The 23,022-nt window shown below is 48.4% G+C and overlaps 1 protein-coding gene across 5 annotated transcripts in view; it reads right to left on the bottom strand.

The window, feature by feature from the left end:
- Positions 1–12,831: 12,831 nt before the first annotated feature.
- The window catches only part of Sord (sorbitol dehydrogenase), a 32,291-nt gene continuing 22,100 nt past the window's right edge, over positions 12,832–23,022 (bottom strand). For all 5 annotated transcript variants that reach the window (XM_076570496.1, XM_006995120.4, XM_015988651.3 and 2 more), the window contains 5 exons: positions 20,796–20,914; positions 18,800–18,865; positions 17,954–18,129; positions 14,900–15,021; positions 12,832–14,106 (listed from right to left, as the gene is read on the bottom strand). In XM_076570496.1, coding sequence (XP_076426611.1) covers positions 13,941–14,106; positions 14,900–15,021; positions 17,954–18,129; positions 18,800–18,865; positions 20,796–20,914 — 649 coding nt within the window. In that variant the 3' untranslated portion in view covers positions 12,832–13,940. The remainder of the gene's footprint in view (positions 14,107–14,899; positions 15,022–17,953; positions 18,130–18,799; positions 18,866–20,795; positions 20,915–23,022) is intronic.

Here is a 23,022-nt window from a genome sequence, read left to right as displayed (position 1 = left end):
TAAGTGTGTGCGCAGAAGAAGCCACACTGTAAACAAGGGGCGGTAAAAATGTCCCAGACAAAGAAGCCTGCGGAAGGATCAACAGTAGAAAAGAAAGCAATCTTGTTCTGCTCTGGATTGCCAATGCTGGTCTCAATCCCTGGAACCAAGCCCTGCCTCATAAAAACAGGAAAGAGAATGAGCCTGAAAGAGAGATCAAGGAGGCCGGGCGGTGGTGGTGCACGCCTTTAATCCCAGCACTCAGGAGGCAGAGGCAGGCGGATCTCCATGAGTTCGAGGCCAGCCTGGTCTCCAAAGCAAGTTCCAGGAAAGGCGCAAAGCTACATAGAGAAACCCTGTCTCGGGGAAAAAAAAAAAAAGAGAGAGAGAGAGAGAGAGAGAGAGAGAGAGAGAGAGAGAGAGAGAGAGAGAGAGAGATGAAGGAGAAAAGTCAGGTGGGATGGAGGTTGATGGGATTAAGGACAGAGAAGATGAGGATGAGTTGGGAGGGAAAGGCTTTAGGGGCAGATGGGAAGGTGAAGGATGAAGACAGAAGTTCTGGGACTGAACTCTAAATCGAAGGAAGACAGGCTTAACTATTACCTCTTTCTCCAACCTTTAAGTCCAACTGAAAAGGGAGAAAGTTGCTAAGATGTCCTTCCCAGCTCTTGGTAGAGCTTTTGAGGGAGAGCATCCAGTCCAGCTTGACTCTCACCTTTGCCTCAAAGATCTTATTCCCACCAGACATCTAATAAGATTGCAATTTCCATCGTTATGAGTAACTGAGGTCAAGTTACTTAGAGCAGAGCTCTGTATTCCAAGGAATGGGGTGTGGGGACCTGAGTGCCACAAATGACTTCTCCTTAGATCATGTCTGTCCACTATCTGACCTCCCTTATTGCCTCCCAGGGTTCCTACTCACCCACAATGTTGTACTAGGATCTGGTCCCATGAAGGGGAGGAGGCCTCCCTGGCCCTTGAAGGCCTCCCTCCACCCATTATTGGGAAGTCATTCCCCGCTGGCCAGGCCTGAAATGGAAGGCGACCTACTGAGCACTCTATCTCCTTGTCCAGATCACAGGCTACACTAAGGCATTGGTAACTTTCCCAGCTGACTTATTCAGAGTCTCCTTTTTCCCCTGGATAGTGGCCTCAAGTGAACTATACCATGAAGGCGTTCTTCCCTCCTCTGAGAACAAAAGGCTGATCCTGGGCTTCTAGTGTCTTCCTGACAGTGTTGCAACTGGGTAGTCCAGGCTTTGTCTCCACTTCTAGTAACAGAATTACTGCATGATCCAGGGAGGCCACCTGAGTTCTCTGAGCCTCAAACTTCTCATTAAGAAAGAAAGGAAGAAAGAAAGAAAGGGAGGGAGGGAGGGAGGGAGGGAGGGAGGGAGGGAGGGAGGAAGGAAGGAAGGAAGGAAGGAAGGAAGGAAGGAAGGAAGGAAGGAAGGAAGGAAGGAGATGACGGCCAGTGAGTTGGCTCATTGAGTAAAGGCACCTGCCACCAAGCCTGATGACCTGATTTCAAGCCCCGAAACTCACATGGCAGAGGAGAGAAAGGACTCTACCAAGTGCCCTCTGACTTACAGGTGCCCACTGCAGCATGAACTTCCTACCGCACATATAATAAAATAAATAAAATGTAAAAACAAGGCCAAACAATATAAAACAATTAATCTGAGAGGCTCTTCAAACCTAAAATTTCATTTTCCCTTCACTCATTGTCTCAAATGAACAGAAACTCTATTTTTGGAAAACAGCTTCCTCAGCCCCTTACCTAAGGATAAATGGTCTTCAGGGAGGTTTGCTGTGTATTATGCTATAACTTATTCACATAATTTGCCTCCTCTGTTCCTCACAATACCGCATCGGAAGAGGCATTGTTATCCCCAAGGAGGCAAAAGAGGCTCAGAGCGTCACACACCCACAGACACCAAGCTAGGAACAGGCAAAGTCAGAGTTTGAAATCAGGCTTGACATCTCAGAGCCTTCATCCATTCCATCCCCCGCCCCCTGTAAGGACACAGTTCTCAACCTGTGGGTCACAACCCCTTTGGGAGTCAAACAACCTTTTCATAGGGGTCACCTAAGACCATCAGAAAACACACATATTTACACTACGATTCATAACAGTAGCAAAATTACTTATGTATTGTTATGAAGTAGCAGCAAAATAATGTTATGGTCGGGGGTCTCCACCACATGAGGAGCTGAATTAAAGGGTCACAGCGTAAGGTGAGAACCACCGCTCTAAGGAGATAGAAAGGAAAGAATGCAGAGGGTTTTTTATTTACTTCTAATTATTCTGATGGTCATTCATTGAACAACTGCTGTGCACGCAGGTCATACTAGATTCCAAACCCAAGACATTCCCAGCCCTCACTTTCTAATCTACCCAGGGTTCAGGACACCTTCAGAAAGGCATGACCTTGGAGAACAGCTCTAGAGGGATCCCTGGATGGGGCAGGGGGCTGACAGGGCTGAGTTTTCTGGGGAACTGGAATTTTATTACCTGGTATAGCTTCCTGATTATGTTCTATCATTTAATCCCCTCAGCAGCTCTGTAGGGCGCGAGTGGTTGGTTAGATACCCAACAGCAAGTGAGAAGCTAAGCAAACTGTTTAACCAAAAAGAACATTATACATCCTTTATCTGTAGAGCTCATTAGGTAATTTTCATATTCAGAAAATCTGGCAAAACATCTCTTAAAATCTTAAAATGTTTGAGCCTTCTTTCCCACTAATTCGTCTAGTAAGAACTTATCACTGGAAAAAAATAAGAAATCTATATAAATATTTATAACTGAAGATACAGCAGAGTAAATGTTTAGACTGCATCTGAATGAAATTTTAAGTCAGTGTTTCATGTCCAAAAGGGAAAAGTGGGCCGGCAAGATGTCACAGTGGGTAAAACCGCTTGCGGAGCAAGCCTGGCAAGCTGAGTTCAAACCCCGTGATGCATATAAAAAGCCGGATGCTGCCCCGGTGTGTCTGAAATCCCAGCACATACATGGTGAGATGGAAGCCAGGGGAGACAGAAGCCCTGAAGTTACCCTGAAGCCTGCTGCACGGTCTCTTGTTGAGAGACCGACTCAACAAGGCAGAAGTCAAAAACTGGCTCCCGGAAGTTGTCCTCTGACCTTCACATGCCTGTGAGTAGCAAGACGGTGCTGCTGATGAAAGCTCTTGCCACCAAGCTTGCCCACTTAAGTTCAATCCCTGGACCCCACATGGTGGAAATAAAGAACCAGCCCTTGAGAGTTGTCCTCTGAGCGCGTGCGCGCGCGCGATGATGATGACGACGACGACGACGACGACGACGATGATGATGATGATAGTTTTTAACAGGAAAAAATGATTAAAATGAACTGAGAAGGAAGAAACCATCAGAGGATCCCTGAGGGAGTACAAGTTCAGTTGATTTGCTAGCATTATCTTGAGAGGAAAGAGGAAAGCATGCCCTACACTCTCCTGATAGAGGATCTGAGATGCTGATCATGGTGTCAATAGAATGCAGCATAGGGGTCAATTTCTAAGAATCCTACAGGAATATTTACACTTAAATAATAAAAAGGCCCATATGCCTGGAAATTCACCAGTTTTACACTAGCAAAATGTGGAGGAAATCCAAACACCCAGGACCAGGACAGTCACATATATACATAATGGTGCAAAGGATCTGCATATGATGGACAGTATGTGCAGTTATCTACACACATTCAATGGGTGTTTAATAATGGATCATTACTAAAAAGAATGAATATGACCTATATGTGCTGAAACAGAAATGTATATATACATATATACATACACACACACACACACACACACACACACACACACACACACACATATATATATGTATGTGTATATATATCCAAGATAACCTCACTGTGGTGAGAAAATGGCCTACTGGGGACACCATCCTCCATCTCAAATCCTGCCCAGCTAACTGGGCTCCATTACTGTTTGGAGCCTCCATCCCCTTGAGAGTAAGGGTAAGACGACTTGACATTTGTAAGGCTCACGAACATATGATCCTCTGCAGCCTTTCCCTGCTGATCTACCTGTCAACTCTGAATTCACAGACGTGATCTGAATTGCTGGGTACTTACATGGGCTCCTGTTAGACATCACTTAAGAATCTAAAATAAAATGTCTTTGGACGTTATGTCTCAGGCCCTAGAAAAAGAGAATAATTTGAAGAAAACGTTCCATAATTTGGGAAAAGAAATTAGCCAACTGAAAGTCAGAATCCCCATAGTGTTCCCCGTTTTGGAAGAACATTTCAAAAAGCAGAAGCCTCAAATGAGTTGTTTGGCAGGGAGCTGTGAGGAACAGTGGGGAGGAGATGCAAAGCATTGATCTGCAGGGGTCACTTAGGACATGACTTGATGTCAAACCAACACTGAGAGACCCCCTGGCGAGGAAGTAGAAAGGTTCAGTAACATTTCCAACAGGAGTGGCTAAGGCTGTTGGATGAAATCTTAAATTGGTATGTCTCTATATCAAGATTAGAAAAAGAGCATAGTTGTTAATAGGCATTAAAAGTAGTTGGCAGGGTTATATCCCATTTGTAGAATGTTTGCCTAGCATGCAAGAATCCCCAGGGTTCGTGCATTGCAAGACAAAAAGGAAATAATAATAGTGGAATGTTTTTTTTAGATCTGTCAAGGTTTTTTTTAATGACATTTTATTATTGTATTATAAGGGTGTTTTGCTTGTGAGTACTGTGTACTCTGTGTGTGCCTGGTGCCCACAGAGGTATTGGATCCCCTGGAACCGGACTTACGGGTGGTTATGAGTCATCACCTGGGCCCTCTGCAAATGCAGCCAGTGCTTTAAACACTAACCCATCTCTCCAGCCACCCCTCACGTATGGATTTCCCTGGGGTCCCGGGGATTTCACTATGTCCGGTGTGGGATATCTGAGGGAGAAAATCTACATACACTATGCTTTTATGTCTGCTAACTTTATTCCTCTAAGACAAAATTCCATCTATTCAGCTACAGCTCCATCAGGCATACAAAACAAGAATAAATTTAGATACACCAAGCTCCTTATTGGTCTACTTTGTTTCTCTGGTCTGAAATCCTGTCTACATAGCTTCAGTTCCATCCGGTTCCCTCTCATAGTCCTGCTAACGACTAAGCTCTTATGCTCAGCCTCATCTTCTTCCTCTGTATCCTCATTCTCCATCTCTACTTCTCTCTACTCCTGGCACTGATGGACTCTGTAAGAGTTCTGCCTTACCGTCTACAAAACCTGTCTTCCTCTCTTCTCTCTGGTCATGCCCTTCTGTCCACTCTACAGAAAAATGCCCGTCTTTATTTCCCTGTCCGCGTGGTTCTCTGCCTCGTCAGGAATGTTCCTCTACCTTCCACCTTGATATGTAAAATCCCCTTTTGTTCTCAGTCAATTGCTCTGGAGAGCTGCTAGGCCTCGAAGCAGCGGGATGGTCTGAGCTTCATTAGCACAAGAAACAAAGCTATGTGTCTCCAGCCAGCTTGTCTCCTAGGCTCAGTAGAGGAGTCAGTAACCTAGAAGTTCAGCAGGTCTGGGGAGATGAACTGTTAGCCAAATGGTCTGGAAATATTTGGGCACACAAGAATTTCATAGCAGAAGACAGCTGAAATAGTAAAGGCTGGATAACACCACATATTCATAATAAATGGCTTGCCTTTTGACAGACCCTTGGCCAGTCAAAGTATAGCTTTAATACACAGCTGAATCTCTATAATATATTCTTGCAGCCCGCAAGACCCATGTCCACCTCACCCCACTTCCCCAGGCAGAGATATGGAGATACTCCAACCCTCAGGAGGCTGAGGTAGGAGGATTCAGAGTTTGAGGACAGCCTGGGCTACACAGCAAGACCCAATCTTGAAAACAAAAACCATTCTATAAACTGTAAACTAAGGTGATGTTTTTCTCTAAGTGAACTTAGAGGACAAAGGAAATAAAGCCTTCTAGAGAATCCACAGGTAGAGGAGAGCGGAGCCAAAGAAGGAAGTGAGAAAGGAACTCAAAGGAACTAGGAAGTGGAGGGTGGAGGAGAGAGGTTGGTGCCAAGCCCTGCCTGCAGCATCCTCCTAATGCAGACAAACTGGAAAATATCAGTCAAAAACCACTGTGTTCTTGGGTAGAGTGTTCGCCTAGCATGTAACAAGCCTGGGTTGCATCCTTACACCAGAGACCAGGTTCAAATTCATGAATCTTCTGCCTTTACCTCCCAAGCGCTGGGGTTTACAGGCACATGCCACTACATTCTGGCTAACTAATTAATCGCTCTGTACCTTGGTTTTCTCAGCTATAAAATGGGCTAACTTGTACTAACCTGGTTAGATTATAGTGAGAGTTAACATGTCTATCACCCTTGAAGTGTCTAGCACACAGCAGACAACTCCCTTCATTCCCACAGTAGCTTGGTATTCTGTTGACAAATGACCACGGAGAGAAGTTCCTGTGACTCCCATCACAAATGATCAAGAGAGAGTGCAAATTAAATGACTCTTCTGAAATTAATGTGTCGGGACTTCAAAGACTGATTGGAGTCCTGACACATTTAGGAATGTCCTCTGACCTTCTTTCCCTGTTCTGTCCATCTACCACCCAAAGAAGCCTCTAGACCCGGGAGGCCTAACTAAGGGGCTGATCCTCTCTGGACAGGCACTTGTAGAAGCTGTGGACAAGTCTCCTTCCACATTATGAAGGCATCCCTACAGACTAGCACAGTGCCTGGCACACATAGAAGAAATTCTGGAGACGTGTAACCTGAGAACAGAGAGTACTCTGGTCCAGTATTGCTTGAGGTACCCACAATTCCCCTTAAAACAAGAGGTTGAAGGATTCAGTTGGTCACACCTAGTGTCCTCAGTGAAATCCCCATCTTGCTTGGACCACAGTGTCTTTGATGGGACTCTGGAATTGACAGCTCTAGTCCAGGGGAGGCCACCTCTTGCTATGTGACAGAGGTCTCTGCCCCTGACCATACTTCATTTCTCCTTATCACAGTAAGGATAAGCTTCATTTCTTCACAGTAAGCTTCATTTCTCCTTATCACAGTAAGTCACTAGACACTTAGACTGTCCCCTATCTAGTCCAGCCATTCTAGAGTCAGCTCAGGAGAATGGCTCATAGCTGAGAGTTAAGAATCTCTCTTATCAGGCTACACGTCTGTAGAATTTCTTCTATGTGTGCCAGGCACTGTGCTAGTCTGTACAGATACCTTCACAAAGTAGAATGAAACTTGGCCACAGCTTCTGGAAGTGCCTATCCAGAGAGGATCTAGAGGCTTCTTTGGGTGGTAGATGAACAGAACAGGGAGGGAGGATCAGAGGAAGTTCCTTGGTTCCTCTCTCCTCCCTACTTCCTGGCCTTAACATCTAGTGACACCTCTCCTGCCTGGGCATATTTTTATGAAAGAGCTGAGAATGCTAGGTCTTTTGTTTTTTGTTTGTTTGTTTGTTTTTTAATGCATTGGTGTTTTACCTGCATGTACATCCATGTGAGGGTGTTGGGTCCCCTAGAATTGGAGACAGTTGTGAGCTTCCATGTGGGGGCTGGGAATTGAACCCAGGTCCTCTGAAAGAGCAGTTAGTGCCTTTAACCACTAAGCCATCTCTCTGAAGGGTCCAAGAATGCTGGGTCTTAGCCATGCCTTTCCTACCACCTTCGGAAGTTCTCAGACACCTTCAGACATCTAGGCAGTCAGGGGCTCAGAGCTGGAAAAATCTTGGGAGATCACTCACCCTGTTCTTAAATATGGGGGATCACTCACCCTGTTCTTAAATATGGGGGATCACTCACCCTGTTCTTAAATATGGGGGATCACTCACCCTGTCCTTTCACGTGGGGGATCACTCACCCTGTCCTTTCACATGGGGGATCACTCACCCTGTTCTTTATCACGGGGGATCACTCACCCTGTTCTTTCACGTGGGGGAATCACTCACCCTGTCCTTTCACATGGGGGATCACTCACCCTGTTCTTTATCACGGGGGATCACTCACCCTGTCCTTTCACGTGGGAGATCACTCACCCTGTTCTTTACCACGGGGGATCACTCACCCTGTTCTTAAACATGGGGGATCACTCACCCTGTTCTTTCAGATGGGGGATCACTCACCCTGTTCTTTCAGATGGGGGATCACTCACCCTGTTCTTTCATGTGGGGGATCACTCACCCTGGTGTTGAACAGGCAAGGTGAAACAAGGACAGGACATGGACACTCAGTAAACACAATCATAGTGACATGCTAAGAACTTCAAAATGACTTCATCTGACCGTATGACAACCCTGAGGTAGGTATGACTTTCCTATTTGAAGGGACCTGAGGTTGGGAGAAGTCAAGTGAGTTGCTTGTGTCGTAGCCCAGCATGAACCCACCTGTCCGTACTTTATGGCTCCCCAGTCATTCTACCAGCCTTGTCCTTTACCGCCTCTTTCAAGTGCATGACAATGTATAAGCAAGGTGGCAGAGACGCAGGATGTGGGAGTTTAGCACAGGGGAGCCAGCATGGTATGGGTCCCGGGAAGCTCTGGCTGGAACCTGCTGGTCTCCTCGGTGTTGGACTGAAAGTCGGGCCGCCGCCACCGGGCGTGCAGCACTGAGTCACTGCTTCCCTCTGCCCTGGATTAACAGTTCCTTGTCTTCAGTTTTTTCCTCATTCACTCCCTCTCAGATCACATGTTGACCTCTTGATTTTCTGATAATAGCTCCCCCATTAAGTTCCTGAGAATCAATCTTTTTTCTTTTCTTTTGTGTGTGTGTCTGTGTGTACGTGATGGAAATCAGAAGACAACTTTTCGGAGTAAGCTCATAAGTTCTCTCCCTTTATAGTGTGATTCCTAGAAGTTGAACTCAGGTCATAAGGCTTGGTGGAAGGCATCTCTACCCACTCAACTGCCTTGCCAGTCCCAGAAGAATCAATAACTCTTGATGTCTTGGGGGCTAGTAGTCCTGTCCTGTGCCATGTAGTGTGTGACAAGGGACATGTTTCACTTTGGTATTCATGGGAATAAATAGTACTTGAAATGTATACTGTTGGCTAGGCGGCGGTGGCGCACGCCTTTAATTCCAGCACTTGGGAGGCAGAGGCAGGCGGATCTCCGTGAGTTCGAGGCCAGCCTGGTCTACAGAGTGAGATCCAGGAAAGGCGCAAAGCTATACAGAGAAACCCTGTCTCAAAAAAAAAAACCAAAAAGAAAAAAAAAAAAGAAATGTATACTGTTAGGCCAGATAAACATAGCATTCAGTATACTTACGTGGTAAGAGAATAAAGAGAAACATGGCCATCCTATTTGAATTACTCAGAAACTTCCTTAAAAGTCTTAAGTTGTCAAGTCTTTCAATAATCCAAAGATCAGCAACCTAATACCTAATCCAGTTAATTCCATAACACACAGTTATATACCTACTAAAGAGAGGACAGAACAGCAAAACGAAATGTTACATGTATGGCCCTTAATTCTTCCCAGGGACCTAGTAAGGTTTGGTTAGGTACTCCGTCTTGCCATTGAGGGCATGGGGTGTGGGGAAGCTTCTGTACAGGTTCACTGATGGTGGTCCACCGCTCCACAGTGACTGAGACACTTTCCCTATAACTTCACGCCGGCCCCTGCAGGAACTGTTGCCATATCCCTGGAAGGGATGACTGCTTTTAACAATATGGAATCAGGCCTGGAGACATAGCGACATGTTCAAGTTTTGAACGCTAGAGGATCAAGCCTCCATCTCCCCAAATGATCTGAAGTCAGTGAGCCAGTGACACTACGGCCCCACCCTCGGCAGCCCCTGGGGGCTTCCGCTCACATTGTTCATAACCTGGAACCCAAAAGGTTTCCTAGTTTCAGTGTCAATGTGTGTACACAGGCTGTGGAGATGGCTCAGTTGATAAAATGCTTGCCATGTAGGCATGAGGACCTGAGTAGTTCTAGATCGAGCATACATGTTCAAGGCTGAGTGGAGCCGGGAGGCTCTGTAATCTAAAGCTGGGGAGATGACGGTAAGGCGGATCCCTGGAGTCTGCTGGCCGGCCAGCCTAGTCAAACCACAAGCTCCAGGGACAGAGAGAGGTGGTGTCTCAAAAAGTAAGGTGAAGAGAGATTTTTCCAGAACTGTGAAGAGGCCCACAAGTGAGGCCCTGGGTGCCAAGAGGCTCCTGTGGATTGGTAGCTTGTGGGTCCAGTAAGCATGAGCCTGTAGGATTAGGCAGGACTCACGGGGTTTCAGTATCACCCACAGAAGCCTGGGCTGACCCATGGGAGGTATACTTCCACCATGCCTCAGGGATTCTGGATTCACTACCCCCAAAAGGCCCATCTTCCCCCCATAGTCCCCCCGACAATGAGTGGATTGATGTACCCTTACCCTTTCTAGGTTGTGCCTCTGCCTTCAGCTTTATGTGGAGTACTGGAAGACCAGTCACTGACCACAACAGGGCAGTGATGAGCCCAACCTGTCTGCACCCATCTCTGGGCTTCTGCAAACCCCTTAGGATCACACTGCAAGCCTGAGCCACAGAGCAAGGTGATTGATATCCATAATGCAGATATTTCCACATAAAGTCCCTCCCCCCCACCAGCCTGGGCCATTCTCTGTCCCTCAAGCCACCCCTTCACCCAGGACCTGAACTAAAACTAGAGAAAGCCCCTTACAGTTAATTGTGAGAGATAGTTCCCAGGGGGTCTTTCTCCCCAGGAAACAATGTATCAGTGCATGAGGGGAACCTCAAGATTGTCCAGAAAGACCCTTCAGATAGCAAAGGAGGACGTGGAGGCTGACTGGAAACGGAAGTGACTTGGTGTCACAGTGACTGGTGGCGGGCCCAGGATTTAGACATCCCTATCAGCCCTATAACAAACCCTCTCAGAGGCTGCATGAGTCCAAGAAACAAGCCTTTCTTCTGGTTGGAGGCTTCACCAAGAAGTCTCACGGTGCTAACACCAACTACATCCTTGCCCACTATCAGGTGCCAGCCAGGCAAAGAACTCAGAGTCTGCCTCAGCTAGGGCTTTTAAAGCTGAGAGTGAGGGGCAGGGGCTGTGAAGGCAGAGGTGGGGCTGGGCACCTCCACTATAGCAACAGCTGTGCGGGGAAGCATCCTCTGGTGTCTGGGGAGCATACCCCACCAGATGTGTTCCCACAAGGCTGCAGCCCCTTTCCAGACCCTGTTCCTCCCTTGGCCTGTGGCGTTGGCATGTGCAGGGCCGGAGAGCTGTCTGCCACCCCGGGTGTAGCCCCCACCAGGGGTGTAGCCCTGACTGGGCCTCGTCATCTGTAGCTGGGCACAGCCTCTGTCCTAGCTGCCTTCCTGAGCGTTGCTTCCCTGTCTTGGTTTCTGAACTTTGAGCCTAGGCTGACATCATGAAAACAGAGACAGTTCTGAGGAAAAGGCGAATGTCAACACATCCTGTATGTTTCCCCTGCTCTTGACCTCTGGCTTCACTATCCCAGCACACCTCCTTTATGCAAAAGAAGAAGCAAGACTGTGCTGTACAAGAGAGGCTGGGAAGAGATAGGCAGGAGGGGAGTGGCTGGAGCAGGCCTGCCAGCCTCCGAGGGGGGTGTGTGTGTGTGTGTGTGTGTGTGCTACAGCTGCCTTCCCCTCTCTGGGTTAGGGTCACCTGCAGGGTCCCCTTCTCAGCTATTCCTAACTCCACTCCACCTACCCCAGGACTGGGAGTGCCAGCTGGGTGGGGTCCTCCATGTTGACTGAATGTAGGCCCTACCTGGCGAGAGCACACAGAAGCTGCTGGGCCTTCCAATGCTGGGGAGCTTCAGGGGAAATTCAGATTCTTGGTTCCGGGACTGATTCACTGAGATAGTCAACAATGAGTACCTGTGGAGGTGGGGGGAATGAATTCCCATCTTCCTGCAGCCTCTTAGGAGCCTCTGGATAAAGATGTAGAAGGAAACCCCAGACAAGTCAGTGATGCTTCACCATGCCTGTGTCTCACTGAACAGCCCACCCCAGCCTCTCTGCTCCTGGCATGCATGTGGCAAGCCATAGCTTGAGAGCTGAGGGGTGGACATGAACATAGGAAGGATCGTCTGAGCTGCTATCTTGGGGTTTTGTTGCTTTTGTTTAAAACACACTCTGTGTAATCTAGGCTGGCCTTAAACATGATCCTACCTCAGCACTTCAAGTGCTGGGACCACAGGCAAGTATCACCATGTCACTTCTGAATTACCCGGTCATGATCAGCCACCCATTCTTCACAGTTCTACAGGCATCATAATGCCCAAGTGAAGCCAGAAAACGCAAGGGCCAAGACCAGCTCCGAAGACCTACCGCAAGTGTAATTTTAGGCGAAGTGACACATCTTTGTTCTCCATGGCTCTACCTGTCTGCCTGTCCTTTCTGTGGCTCCCAAATCCTTTCAGTGGTCCCCCTTTCACTGGGACACAACCACAAGAAAACTGGTTAATTGTAAATTTAACAGAGAAACCTGTCCCTGCCTGAGGCATCTGAGAGGTCTTCCAAGGTGAGGAGGGGCTTTTCTCGTTCCTACTAGAGGAACTCTGGGCGTCCCCTGCTGGAAGGAGTCTTCACAGAAGACGAGTAACAATTCTGGTGCTAACTGAATAGGACAGAGAGAAGGATGAGCAAGCCAGTGGGGTGCGAAGCTGCTGAGAGTGTGTGGACAGAAGTCTTGTAACGTGCCTCCTGCATGGGGGAAGAAACGGGTTATGCTACTTTGCCTGAATTACTTTCTCTACCTGCAAGATACTCAGATGATATTTAGTACAGAAAATGTACCCTGCTAAGGCTTTGTGATCCTTCCTTGTGTGAACCAGGCAGCCTAAGTCTGCTCCCTAAACAAGCATCAACCACAGCAGGAGTCCGACACCAGCGACAGAATTTATTTTGCAAAGCTCAGTTATTGGCCACGATCTTCTCCAGCAGATTCTTTTCAGCCATTCTCTACCCGCAGCCGAAGAGGTGGGTTAAAGTCTGTAGCCCAAGTTACATCACTGTTACTCTTAATTATTTTAAGATCACAAAGGGTGTGATTGGAACCCAAATCTTATATAGAAAAGCCCTGGGATGAAAAATTCTGTGGTGTCCACCCAATAGACGCCACCAGCCTTACCCAGCTATGAGAAGGGGACATTTTCAGATAGCCAGAACTGAGTGGAATGGGGTAACAATTGCCTGTGAGTGAGCATGGGAACACAAGCCTTCTAGTACTAATTAGGCAGGATTTAAGATCTTCAGGTGGAAGGCTCCTGGTTGCCTAGCAACTGGCACTGCTCCTTACTGTGAACAGCAGTGTTGGGAAGGTGGTCTTCCACTTTACAAATGTAATGACTGAATTCTTAGGTGTTGAGGAAGAGGTGGTCCTTGGGCAGAGGTGAGTGCCCTTACTCCCACATTTGGGGAATGTAAGCTAATGCACTTCATACGGGATTTGCTTCGTTCTTTTGATTGGTTTTTATCCTGGATCCAGAAGGCGAGTTCCATTTCTTATTCCCCTTTTATCATCAAACCAAATGAAGCTTGGCTTGACAAACACCATTCTCTGAACTACAACAGATGACAACCATTCATCCAGACCAAAGGATCAGCTATGGGGCCACTTCCATCTTAACGAAGTCCTTTCTTCCTGAGTCAGCCCCACCCCCTGGCCATCACAGTGGAACTCAGACTTCAGGGGGTTTATGTCCTCACCAAAGAAGGTACCAGAGGAAGAGGGAAGCTCCCAGCACTGCCAAACTCTGCTCTCTCTACTAGACTTTCCTCAATACAAGCATCTCATTCTGGCTACAAAGTCCCTCAGAGTGTCCCTACCTCTGTCTTTAAGGCACACCAACTCCCCTAAGGCTCTCTGCTTATTATGAGTTAATTATTTTTACCATTCAAAAGAAAGTTCTGCATCCAGGGCCTCCCCTTCCCAGCCATTAGCCCTTAGATGCTGAGAGGGTAGGCTGAGGGCACAGATGAATTCACATTAGGGGTTCTGGTCATTGGGGTCACACTTGATCATAACTTTCAGCCCCAATCCCTTTTTGGAGGTTTCAAAGGCTTCTACAGCCTTCTCCAGAGGAAATCGATGGGTAACTAAAGGCTTCACATTCAAGGCCTTCGATGCAAGCATGGAAATCGCCATTGGCCACCTGTAAGAGATCATAAGCATTTCGTTAACCTTCAGGGGATACGCCCAGGTCCCAGAAACTGCTTGGCCATGTTTATCTCTAGATGGCCCTTCTGCAAGGTCAACTTTACAGAGTGAGGAGGGCCTGCAGCTGTAATCTGCAGGTACAGAGGCTGTTCTCAGTCGCCCTAGCCAAGCCTCCATCCCCTGGCTTTGCAGTCTGTGCCATGGAACCTTGAGGTTCGCTGGCGCGAAGGACTGAGTTATACTGCAGAGGCCAGCGTGAAAAGGCAGGAACGTCAGGGAAGCAGCCTGGGAAAGGTCAGGATAACCAGTTTGCACAGATTAGCAGCCTAGCTTGGCAAAGTTTAATGCAAAGTGGGTGCTCTGCTGAGGCCATGGAACTATAAGCTGGGAGTAAGAGGCATCACTAGGCTCCACAGAGCATCCTTGCTGCATACAGTGGGGAGCAGTAGGCTCATGGGGTGGGTGGGTGAAAAGCGGCTCTCCCCCAGGACAGACTCCTTATTCCCTTTAAAAGGGAGGAAGGGAAGTCTGGCTACTTAAGGAAATGAAAGGGGGAGAGATTAGGTGATGAGTGGCAGATCCAAAATCCCCCTCCCTGTCTGTTCCTCCCTCTGAGGAATAAGTACATGTTCTCTCTTAGCAGCCCTATCATATCATATGTTGGCAGTGTGGTCAGGGAGTGCCCCTCATGAATAAACATGCAGAGACTCCTGGTCTCAGAGGCTACAGAGGACCTGCCTAGGCCATGCTGGCTGTTGATCACTTTGGCTCACCCTCAGCATACTCACGTGTTGCAGTATCGAAACACGCCCTTGATATCCACCTCCCGCACAGATGCATGCATTAGGGGTAAATTGACCATCTCAGAGCCCATTCCCACAATCACCAAGGTCCCACCAGAGTGTGTGGCCTAAGGAAGAAACAAGAACAAGGAAAGTCAGGATCCACAGGAGGTCCAGAGGGTGGGATTCTTGCTCCACTACCAAACTCGTCAACATGCCACCCAAACCCAACAGGGCACCCAGAAATGTAAGGGTGACCAAAGAAGAAGCAGAGACACCGGGAACAGTCAGTATCGGCTGGGCATGATGGCACACACCCGTAATGGCAGCATGCAGGGAGCTAACGCAGGGGGGTTGCCGAGAGTTCAAGACCAGTGTGAGGGCCAAGTCAGTCAGGGCTACAGAATGAGATCCCACAACTCAAAAACTCAAAATGAAAATAAATAAGGAACCCCCTCTGAGCTCATCAGTAGTGAGAACACTACAGCTGCCGCAGACAGGCTGTGGATTCTGTGGTTTAAAAACAGCTTCCCCACGAAGGCAGGCAGGAACCATTTCGTTCTTCACCTCAACGGTACTGGGCATAATGGATCTGTCGTCCTTAAATATTTGTCTGGAAATCCAGTGCTTTGCTAATGTCAAGAAACAGACTCCAGCGAATCACTCCCTTCTGGAAGCATGGCAGAGGAGGGAGACTATCTCCTGGCAATGTCCATGCAACCTTGTGTAAGTACAATGCTGGCCCTGTGGTACCCTGTGTTCCCTGCTGGGAGAAGCAGGAGAATGGGCAATTCTGTCCTGCAAAACTTCTATGATAGTCAGACATGGCAGCAGCACTTACCCCAGGGCCGTTCTGAGAGGTACAAACAAGAGCTACAGGAAGACACACGGCCAGCCCTTCTGGGGGGAGGGGTGAGAAATGTCACGGAGAGAGGCCTGCAGTGCCCAGATGAGAGGTGTACTCCAGCCTGCAGCACTGTGAGGTGACTCCCGGTGTTCAGACCTCTGAGCAGCCCACCCTGGACTTGGCCTTTCAGCTAGCACCTCATGGGTAACATCCCAATGCTTGGGTCTAGTGTGCACTCAACGTTCAGCTGTTTCACGCTTTCACTGAAGTGCAGAATCACTTACAAAGTACCCAGGAATACGTGTGTAATGGAAAAAGCATCGCTGTCCCCACTGGAGATGGGCAAGAAGTCAAAGCTGTGAGTTGAGTCACAGTAAACTCTTGATTCACAACTTTCCCAGGAAAATGATTTCCCCCTTAGGAGTTGCCCTCCTGACAATGAGGAAGAACCTGCTGGCTAAAGGAATGCCTTGAAATACCTTAGGCCATAGGTCAAGGAATTACTTGACTACTCTGGGTGTGGTCAATATACCAAGAGACACCATCAGTTCTACACAAGGACATTTACCACGTCACACAAACAGCACGCAGTCACCTCCCAGACAGGAAGGTGACGCTCAGCGGTGTCCAGATTCGGTGCCACTGCCTGCTGTGCTCACTGGCAGTGTGGCCAATGAGCCAGGGACCTCCTACAGTCCCTGTTACGCATGATGGCTCCATAACCATGGAGGAGAGACATCGCTTCTACCTAGGGAGTACCTCAGATCACATTCACCTCTATACCATCTTCAGGGAGCATGGCAACTGGCCTACGCTACCAACTACTGGGGGTGACATCTGTTCCCAAATATCAGTGCAGAAGAGAAGGACAGTCACAGCCATTAAGTCTCATTGCCTCTCTGTGGTGTGGTATTACTGACCAGCTAACCACCTGAAGATAGTAGACATACCCATCATACCCTGCAATGTCTCTAACACAAAGCCTGGCACCCAGGAGGTACCCAAGACACACTGTGAGTCTGGGGTACGATTTGCCCCTCCCCATATGGAGACCATTGCCTATGACAGTGGAACAGAAGGCCGGCTGACTCTAGCAGAGAGTCAGGACAGGACCAAGTGGCACTTGCTCATCCCTCCTGCCACCTCCTTGCCCTCTGTGACACTAAGCACCTTGACAGGAGGAAGCGGACAGCTCTGCAAGAGTCCCAGGCCTGAGGGCGTACCATAGGTAGAGATATTCCTTCCTGGAATATCTCATGTGCTGCAAAGTGCCCTGGGCCTGAACTAGCTATGACTCAGAAGGGAAGGAGAAGCCCATGGCCCTGTGGGGAAGCAGTCTAGGAGGCAGAGGCAGGAGCTCCTCCCAGCTCAGGCCCTCCCATCCTGGTACAGATGTTTGTTCAATCCTTCCCAGCCTGTGGGTAAGGCTTAAGTAATGGGGCTTGGCAGGGCTAGGACTGACTCTTGATCCAGACTCATAACCCGAGGAATTGGAAGCAAGTTCCCAACACTCTCTCAGTGTAAAGTGTTAACTGAATTCAGAAGTAAGGTGCAGAGGCACCATGCCTACAGAGTGCCCAGCAGAGGCCTGGCACAAAGGAGGGCTTGTGTTTCCTCTTTTCCTTGTACTTTGCTCTGTCAAAGCCACACCCTCCCCACCAACTCCCTCTGTTTCCCATAAGTTGCTGGAGGGGTGAAACCTTGTAGGGTGAATCAGGCCTGGGCAGCTTATCTGTTCCTACTTCGGGAAGACAGCACCCCATGCACCAGCTTTGGCCTTGAAAATTCACCTCACCTTGGTGACTAACTGAATTACTAGCTCTTGTTTAGTATCAATGACTCAAAGACTAGTTTTCCTCAATAAAACAATATGGGAATCTCCTACTCTACTAAGGCACGATTCCGTTTGTCCTGCTGATGGTTTCGTCAAGAGCACTGCTTTACAGGTACTGGCGCAATGCTAAAGGCAACCCCATGCTGAAGGGGCATGCATGTCTGCTTTTCACGTTTGAACCCCTTATGACTCAATCAGGGCTCAAGGCAAGTCCACACAAAAGGTAAGAAAACAAAGTGCTGAGGGGTTAGCTGTTTGGGGGTCACACAGCAGCCTGACGGAGCTTGATGGTAGACCTCCTTACCGCTGCTCTCCTTACCACTCTGTACCACCCCTGCCCCCAAGCTGCAGGCCAGTGAGCCGCCCTCAGCTCACTCACATAGATGCCCGTCTGGATGGAGGATTCTGCTCCTGTGCACTCTATAGTGACTTCCGGCTTGCCCCCTAGCATACTTTCCACTCTACTGGCAACTTCCAGAGGAGACTCTTTGGCAACCTGGAGGGTGAAATCAGCTCCAACTTCCTTGGCTTTGGCCAACCGAGAGGAAGATAGGTCTAAAAGGAAGCATAAGTTACTTTAAATACAAAAGCTGGACAACTGACTAGGAAGAAAGGAAAATGGAGGTACAGATCTGACGCAGCAGTCTCCGGTGCAAGGGGTGGAACTGCTGAGCTCAGCACACCCCACACCCTCACACGTTGTCCGCTACGTGCTGCACGGGTACACTCATGCAGATACCCTTTCCTTATGCAAAATACCCTACACAACCTCACACACACTACACAAGTCTACATAGCTATGTACACAACTACACACACACACACACACACACACACACACACACACACCATCTTTGCCTTCTAAATTAAGTCAGAAAGACCAAAGGCTGAGCCTCCTCTTAGCACTAAGAGGGTAGTGTGAGGCCCATACATAAAGAGCCACCACATTCTCCTCTCCACAGCAGCCATCTTCTCCTCTCACAAAAGAGATTTCTCCTCAGCCCTGAGTTGGTCATCCCTGGACAGGCTTCCAGCTCTAGAACCCAGGGGACAGGAGGTAGCAGCTCTCCAGACACCAGTACTTCAGGAAGTGTGGTGGCTCGTCCCTAAAGGTTCACACAAAGGTTTGGCCTCCAGTGTGGAGTTCTGAGGTGGTACAACCTCTAAGAGGTGGGGCTGGGAGGAAGGAAACGAGCGTGCCAAGCTTGAAAGAGACCCCTCTTACCAGTCACCAACACCTGGGCAGCTCCCATTGCTTTGGCCACAAGCAAAGTGACTATCCCAACGGGCCCTAGACAAGGCAGAGAATGGAGACTGCATGTTACCAAACATCAACTTTCCCCCCGCCTGAGCCCTGGACAGGGACTAGGTGTTGTGTGTGCGTGCGTGCATGCATGCATGTGTGCACTGCTAGTGTCTATCCAAGTGCCTGGCACACAATAAGATTTGTAAGGCTGTTTGTGAATGCCGATGTGAACAAGTGGATGAGGCTTGTTCTTTTCATGAAACACATTCCTAGCAGTAAGTTCTGCTTGGTCCCTCACACCTCAGAGCTAGAAACCCTTTCCTTTCTCTTAGGCTCTGCTGGAGAGAATCTCAAAGAGCCAGAAACTATGAATCAGAAGATCTGGACGTGTTTCCCTGACCTGACTTCAGGAGAATACACCACCCCTCCCCAGGGAGAGTCACATTCTTCCCTGACACCCCGAGCATTCCTCTTTCGTGAGGTGGGTCCCTGGGTTGACCCACCCACTTCCACAGTCTTTGCTTGCTAACTGGCACTGTGGATTTGCTATAAAACAAAGTCCCACAGAATGAGACAACAGGAATACTTAGTTTGCTTTCTTGCTGCACTCCCTTGAAAGCAACATCGTGTGTTTCCCCTAGAAAGCAACACACTGGAAAACAACACCTGAAATGTCCAAAGTGAGTGACTAGTTACATATACTACAGCAAGGGCTGCAGCCATTGACACAAAAAAATGTTTACAGAATCATGACTTTCTTATTGCATTCATTTACTATAGTGTGCACATATACATGTGTGCAAGCATGTTCATGTATCATGGTACATGTGTGGAGGTCAGAAGACAACTTGCAGAATTCAGTTCTCTCCTTTCTTCATGTGGGTCCCAAGAATTGAGCTTAGGTCATCAGATTTGGTGGTGGGTGCCTTTACCAGCTGAACCATCTCCATATCCCAGGTTTTCTGTTTTTGTTTTTAAGGGGGTGTACTACTCCATGGCATAAAGCCTGTAACCCCAGCACTCGGGAGGCTGAGGCAGGATTGTAAGTTTAGCAAGACTCTGTTTTTAAGTCTTAAGTTACACAAAAGACCTCCTAGCCAGGGATGACGGCACACGCCTGCTATTCCAGCATTTAGGCAGCAGGAGCTCCCCGAGTTAGAAGCCAATCTGGCTACCCAGAGAGACCTTGGCCCAAAACAAGCCAAACAAACCACAAAACTAAAGCTAACCGATTCTGCGCCAAAATATTAACAGTGGTTCTCTCGGGCTCATGAGTAATGGGGCTGTGAGTGAATATCTGTGCATGTGCCTGTTGTCTGGGTTACTAGCAATTAAAAACCCAGAATGATTTGGTCTGAGGCCTCTGGGGTTTGTTCCAAGTGGCCAGAAGCAGGAGATGGGAGAAGACAGGAAGCTGGGACCCCTAGTCAGTGGCTGGACTCCCTCCTCCTGTGAACAGAGCCCACCTACTTCCTTTGCCTAGGAGGCAAGACTATCATTTCTTGAGTGTGACTTACAAGTTCCAAAAGTTACTCTTTACTTTACTAACCCAAATATTACCCTAGTTTCATCAAGGGTTCAAAATTTATTACAAGATTTATTTATTATTTAAATGGACAGAGGGTTATATTCCCTGTGAGATCTGTTAGTTACTATTGTGCTTGCAGACATTTTATTTACTTATCTGTCTGTTTGGGCTTTTTGAAATAGAGTCTCACTGTGTAGCCAAGACTGGCCTGGAATACACGGAAATTCTCCTGTCTCAGCCTCCTGGTACAGAGATACAGATGTGTGCCACTACATCCACCTCAGACATTTTATCTATTTAGCCAAGTGCTGATCTCTGAATGAGACACTGTAACCCTCTCCTACCCAGAAAGTGTCTAGAATCAGACCCAGCTCCTGGAGAAGGAACGAGATGGGAATTTCCACATGCCCAGCCTGTGAACCCACAGCCAGGGGCTCTGTTTCTTACCAGCTCCACACACAAGGACCTTATTCCCCAGAGAAACTGAACCTCGACGGCAGGCATAGATCCCCACAGAGAGAGGCTCAATCAGGGCCCCTTCTTCAAAGGTGACATTGTCAGGAAGCCTGAGAAGTAATCCAACATACACAATTAGGATCTCTGACTTTACTGAGGTACTGACGATGCTATTAACACTACATGACCACAGCACAGTATTAATACTATAACCCTATCACTGGTATTACACTGCATTTGCTTAAGGCCACCACGACAACAGCTAACACTTGAGCACTGACTAATGCGTACAGCAATGTGCTAAGCACTTGGCATGCATTTGCTCACAACACTGTCAGAACAGTTCAGCAGTAGCTGCTTACCCCCAAGTCTACTGAGAAAGAAATCGGGCTGCCAGAGTTGAATGGCTCATCTCAGAAGTTCAAGGCGAGGGCTCAAAGGGTTTGAAGTAGAAGCCAGATATGTTTGCTTCCAAAGGCCATGCCATTCTGCCCCAGGAAAGTCATTTTCTTTGGCAAAATCCCTTCAGAGTTCAGTGACAACATCATGGTTTCTGGTGATTTTTTTTTCCCAGTGCTGGGCACTGAACCCCATACCTGCACATAAACACTGATCTACACTATGTGTTCTTCTAACATGCCTCCCAAGCTAAGGTATAGTATGGCTGTCATGAACCAATGAAAGCTTATTCAACAAACGCTTAATGTAACCACACTCTGGCATTTCAGCCTCTGGACTTTTCAGCACATCCGTCTGGTTTCACTCTGGCAGTCCCTACTGTTAGAGCTTTGCCGAGCGGTGACTTACGTGTGAGCTCCTCTCTGCTACCCGCCCCCCCCCCCCATCATATATTCCAGAAGCACATCTGGTGACGGCAGCTGCCTGGCTGCCCCAGGACTGGCTGAGATGGGGCAGGAACTGTTCCGCAAGGCTGAGTTAACAATGTGGCCCCTTCACCACTAGGTTCTTGGTTTTCTCTTCTGAGCTCACCGGCATCTCAAGCGCATCCACAATCCCGCTGGTGAGTGAGTGTTCGTGGGAGGCTTGGCGGGCTAGAGTGCTTCCCCACCCATCATCTCATCCGACCCTGTCAGGCAGGCAGGACAGGCTTTATTTCACCTTCACTCTTCAGTGACAAGTTTGCAAGGTTGGTTCCCAGCAAGACTCACGCCGAGGAGTCCTGACTGCCCTCATATGGCCCACATCAGATGCCTCTTGGCACAAGTCGCCATGGGGCTGTTTTATTCCTGCTGGCTCCTCGCTATCCAGAGTTTACTTAGTTCCCAGCGACACCCACAAACATGGGCACCTACAAGTTCCCCAAAGAAATGAACACGCTCACCCCACCCTCTTGTCACTGTTCTAGGACCTTACAGAATGAACCGCAAGGCCTCCGCTTTTCTCCCATCATGCCCCACAGTCTAAGCCAGACTCGGCTCATGCTATGGCACAGTCTGTCTAAGGGGAAAACATGAAACAAGGAAGATCCCTAAACTCTCAGGGACCACCTCCCTTCCCACACACAAACACACCCTCTCAAGACACAACATCCTGCCCCTCTACATTCCCCTACAGAGCTAGGACTGGTTCTAAGCTGAGTGCTCCTCTCTCCCTCTTTGGCCTCTCTGTAGACTAAGAACACAAAAAGACACGAGGGTGGAGTGAGGGAGAAGTGAGGGGACCGTAGTTGGGGTGTTCTGACAGTCATGGTGCCTCCTCACACCCGCGCCAGGCTGAGAGCAAGGCTCCAGGCATGCCGGCCGGCAGAAGAGCAGGAGTCTGAGAGCGGCCTTTCTACCACTGACCAAGGGCTGGGGATGGGAGGACTATGGGTTTCGTGGACCTGGGCCTTTTGTGACTTACAAACACCAGAGGACAGGCAGCTGGGGTTTTACAACAGTGCTCGGGGAACAAATAAAAGGGTAAAGGATGGTCAAGAATCCAAGGAGGAAGATAAATACCAGAAGATGTGGGGTAGGAAATGCAGAGGCAGTGGTAGGATAGAATGCTCAGAAACAATCAAAGAGGAAGGCTAGGGCAGAGCCACACTGGGAAGAGGCAGAAGGAAGCTTTGAGGAAAGACAGAGATACAAGGCTCCTAGAGATTCCTCTCAGATCTGCCACGACCACTGATAAGCAGTATATCATTCACCACCACACCCCATACCCCATCTTACAAACTACCACCATGCCCATCCCAGCCAAGGCTCCCTTCTCA

The sequence above is a fragment of the Peromyscus maniculatus genome, chromosome 4 (genome assembly GCF_049852395.1).
Source record: "Peromyscus maniculatus bairdii isolate BWxNUB_F1_BW_parent chromosome 4, HU_Pman_BW_mat_3.1, whole genome shotgun sequence".
In the NCBI taxonomy this organism is placed as follows: Eukaryota; Metazoa; Chordata; class Mammalia; order Rodentia; family Cricetidae; genus Peromyscus; species Peromyscus maniculatus.
This window is presented reverse-complemented; position numbering and strand designations above follow the sequence as displayed.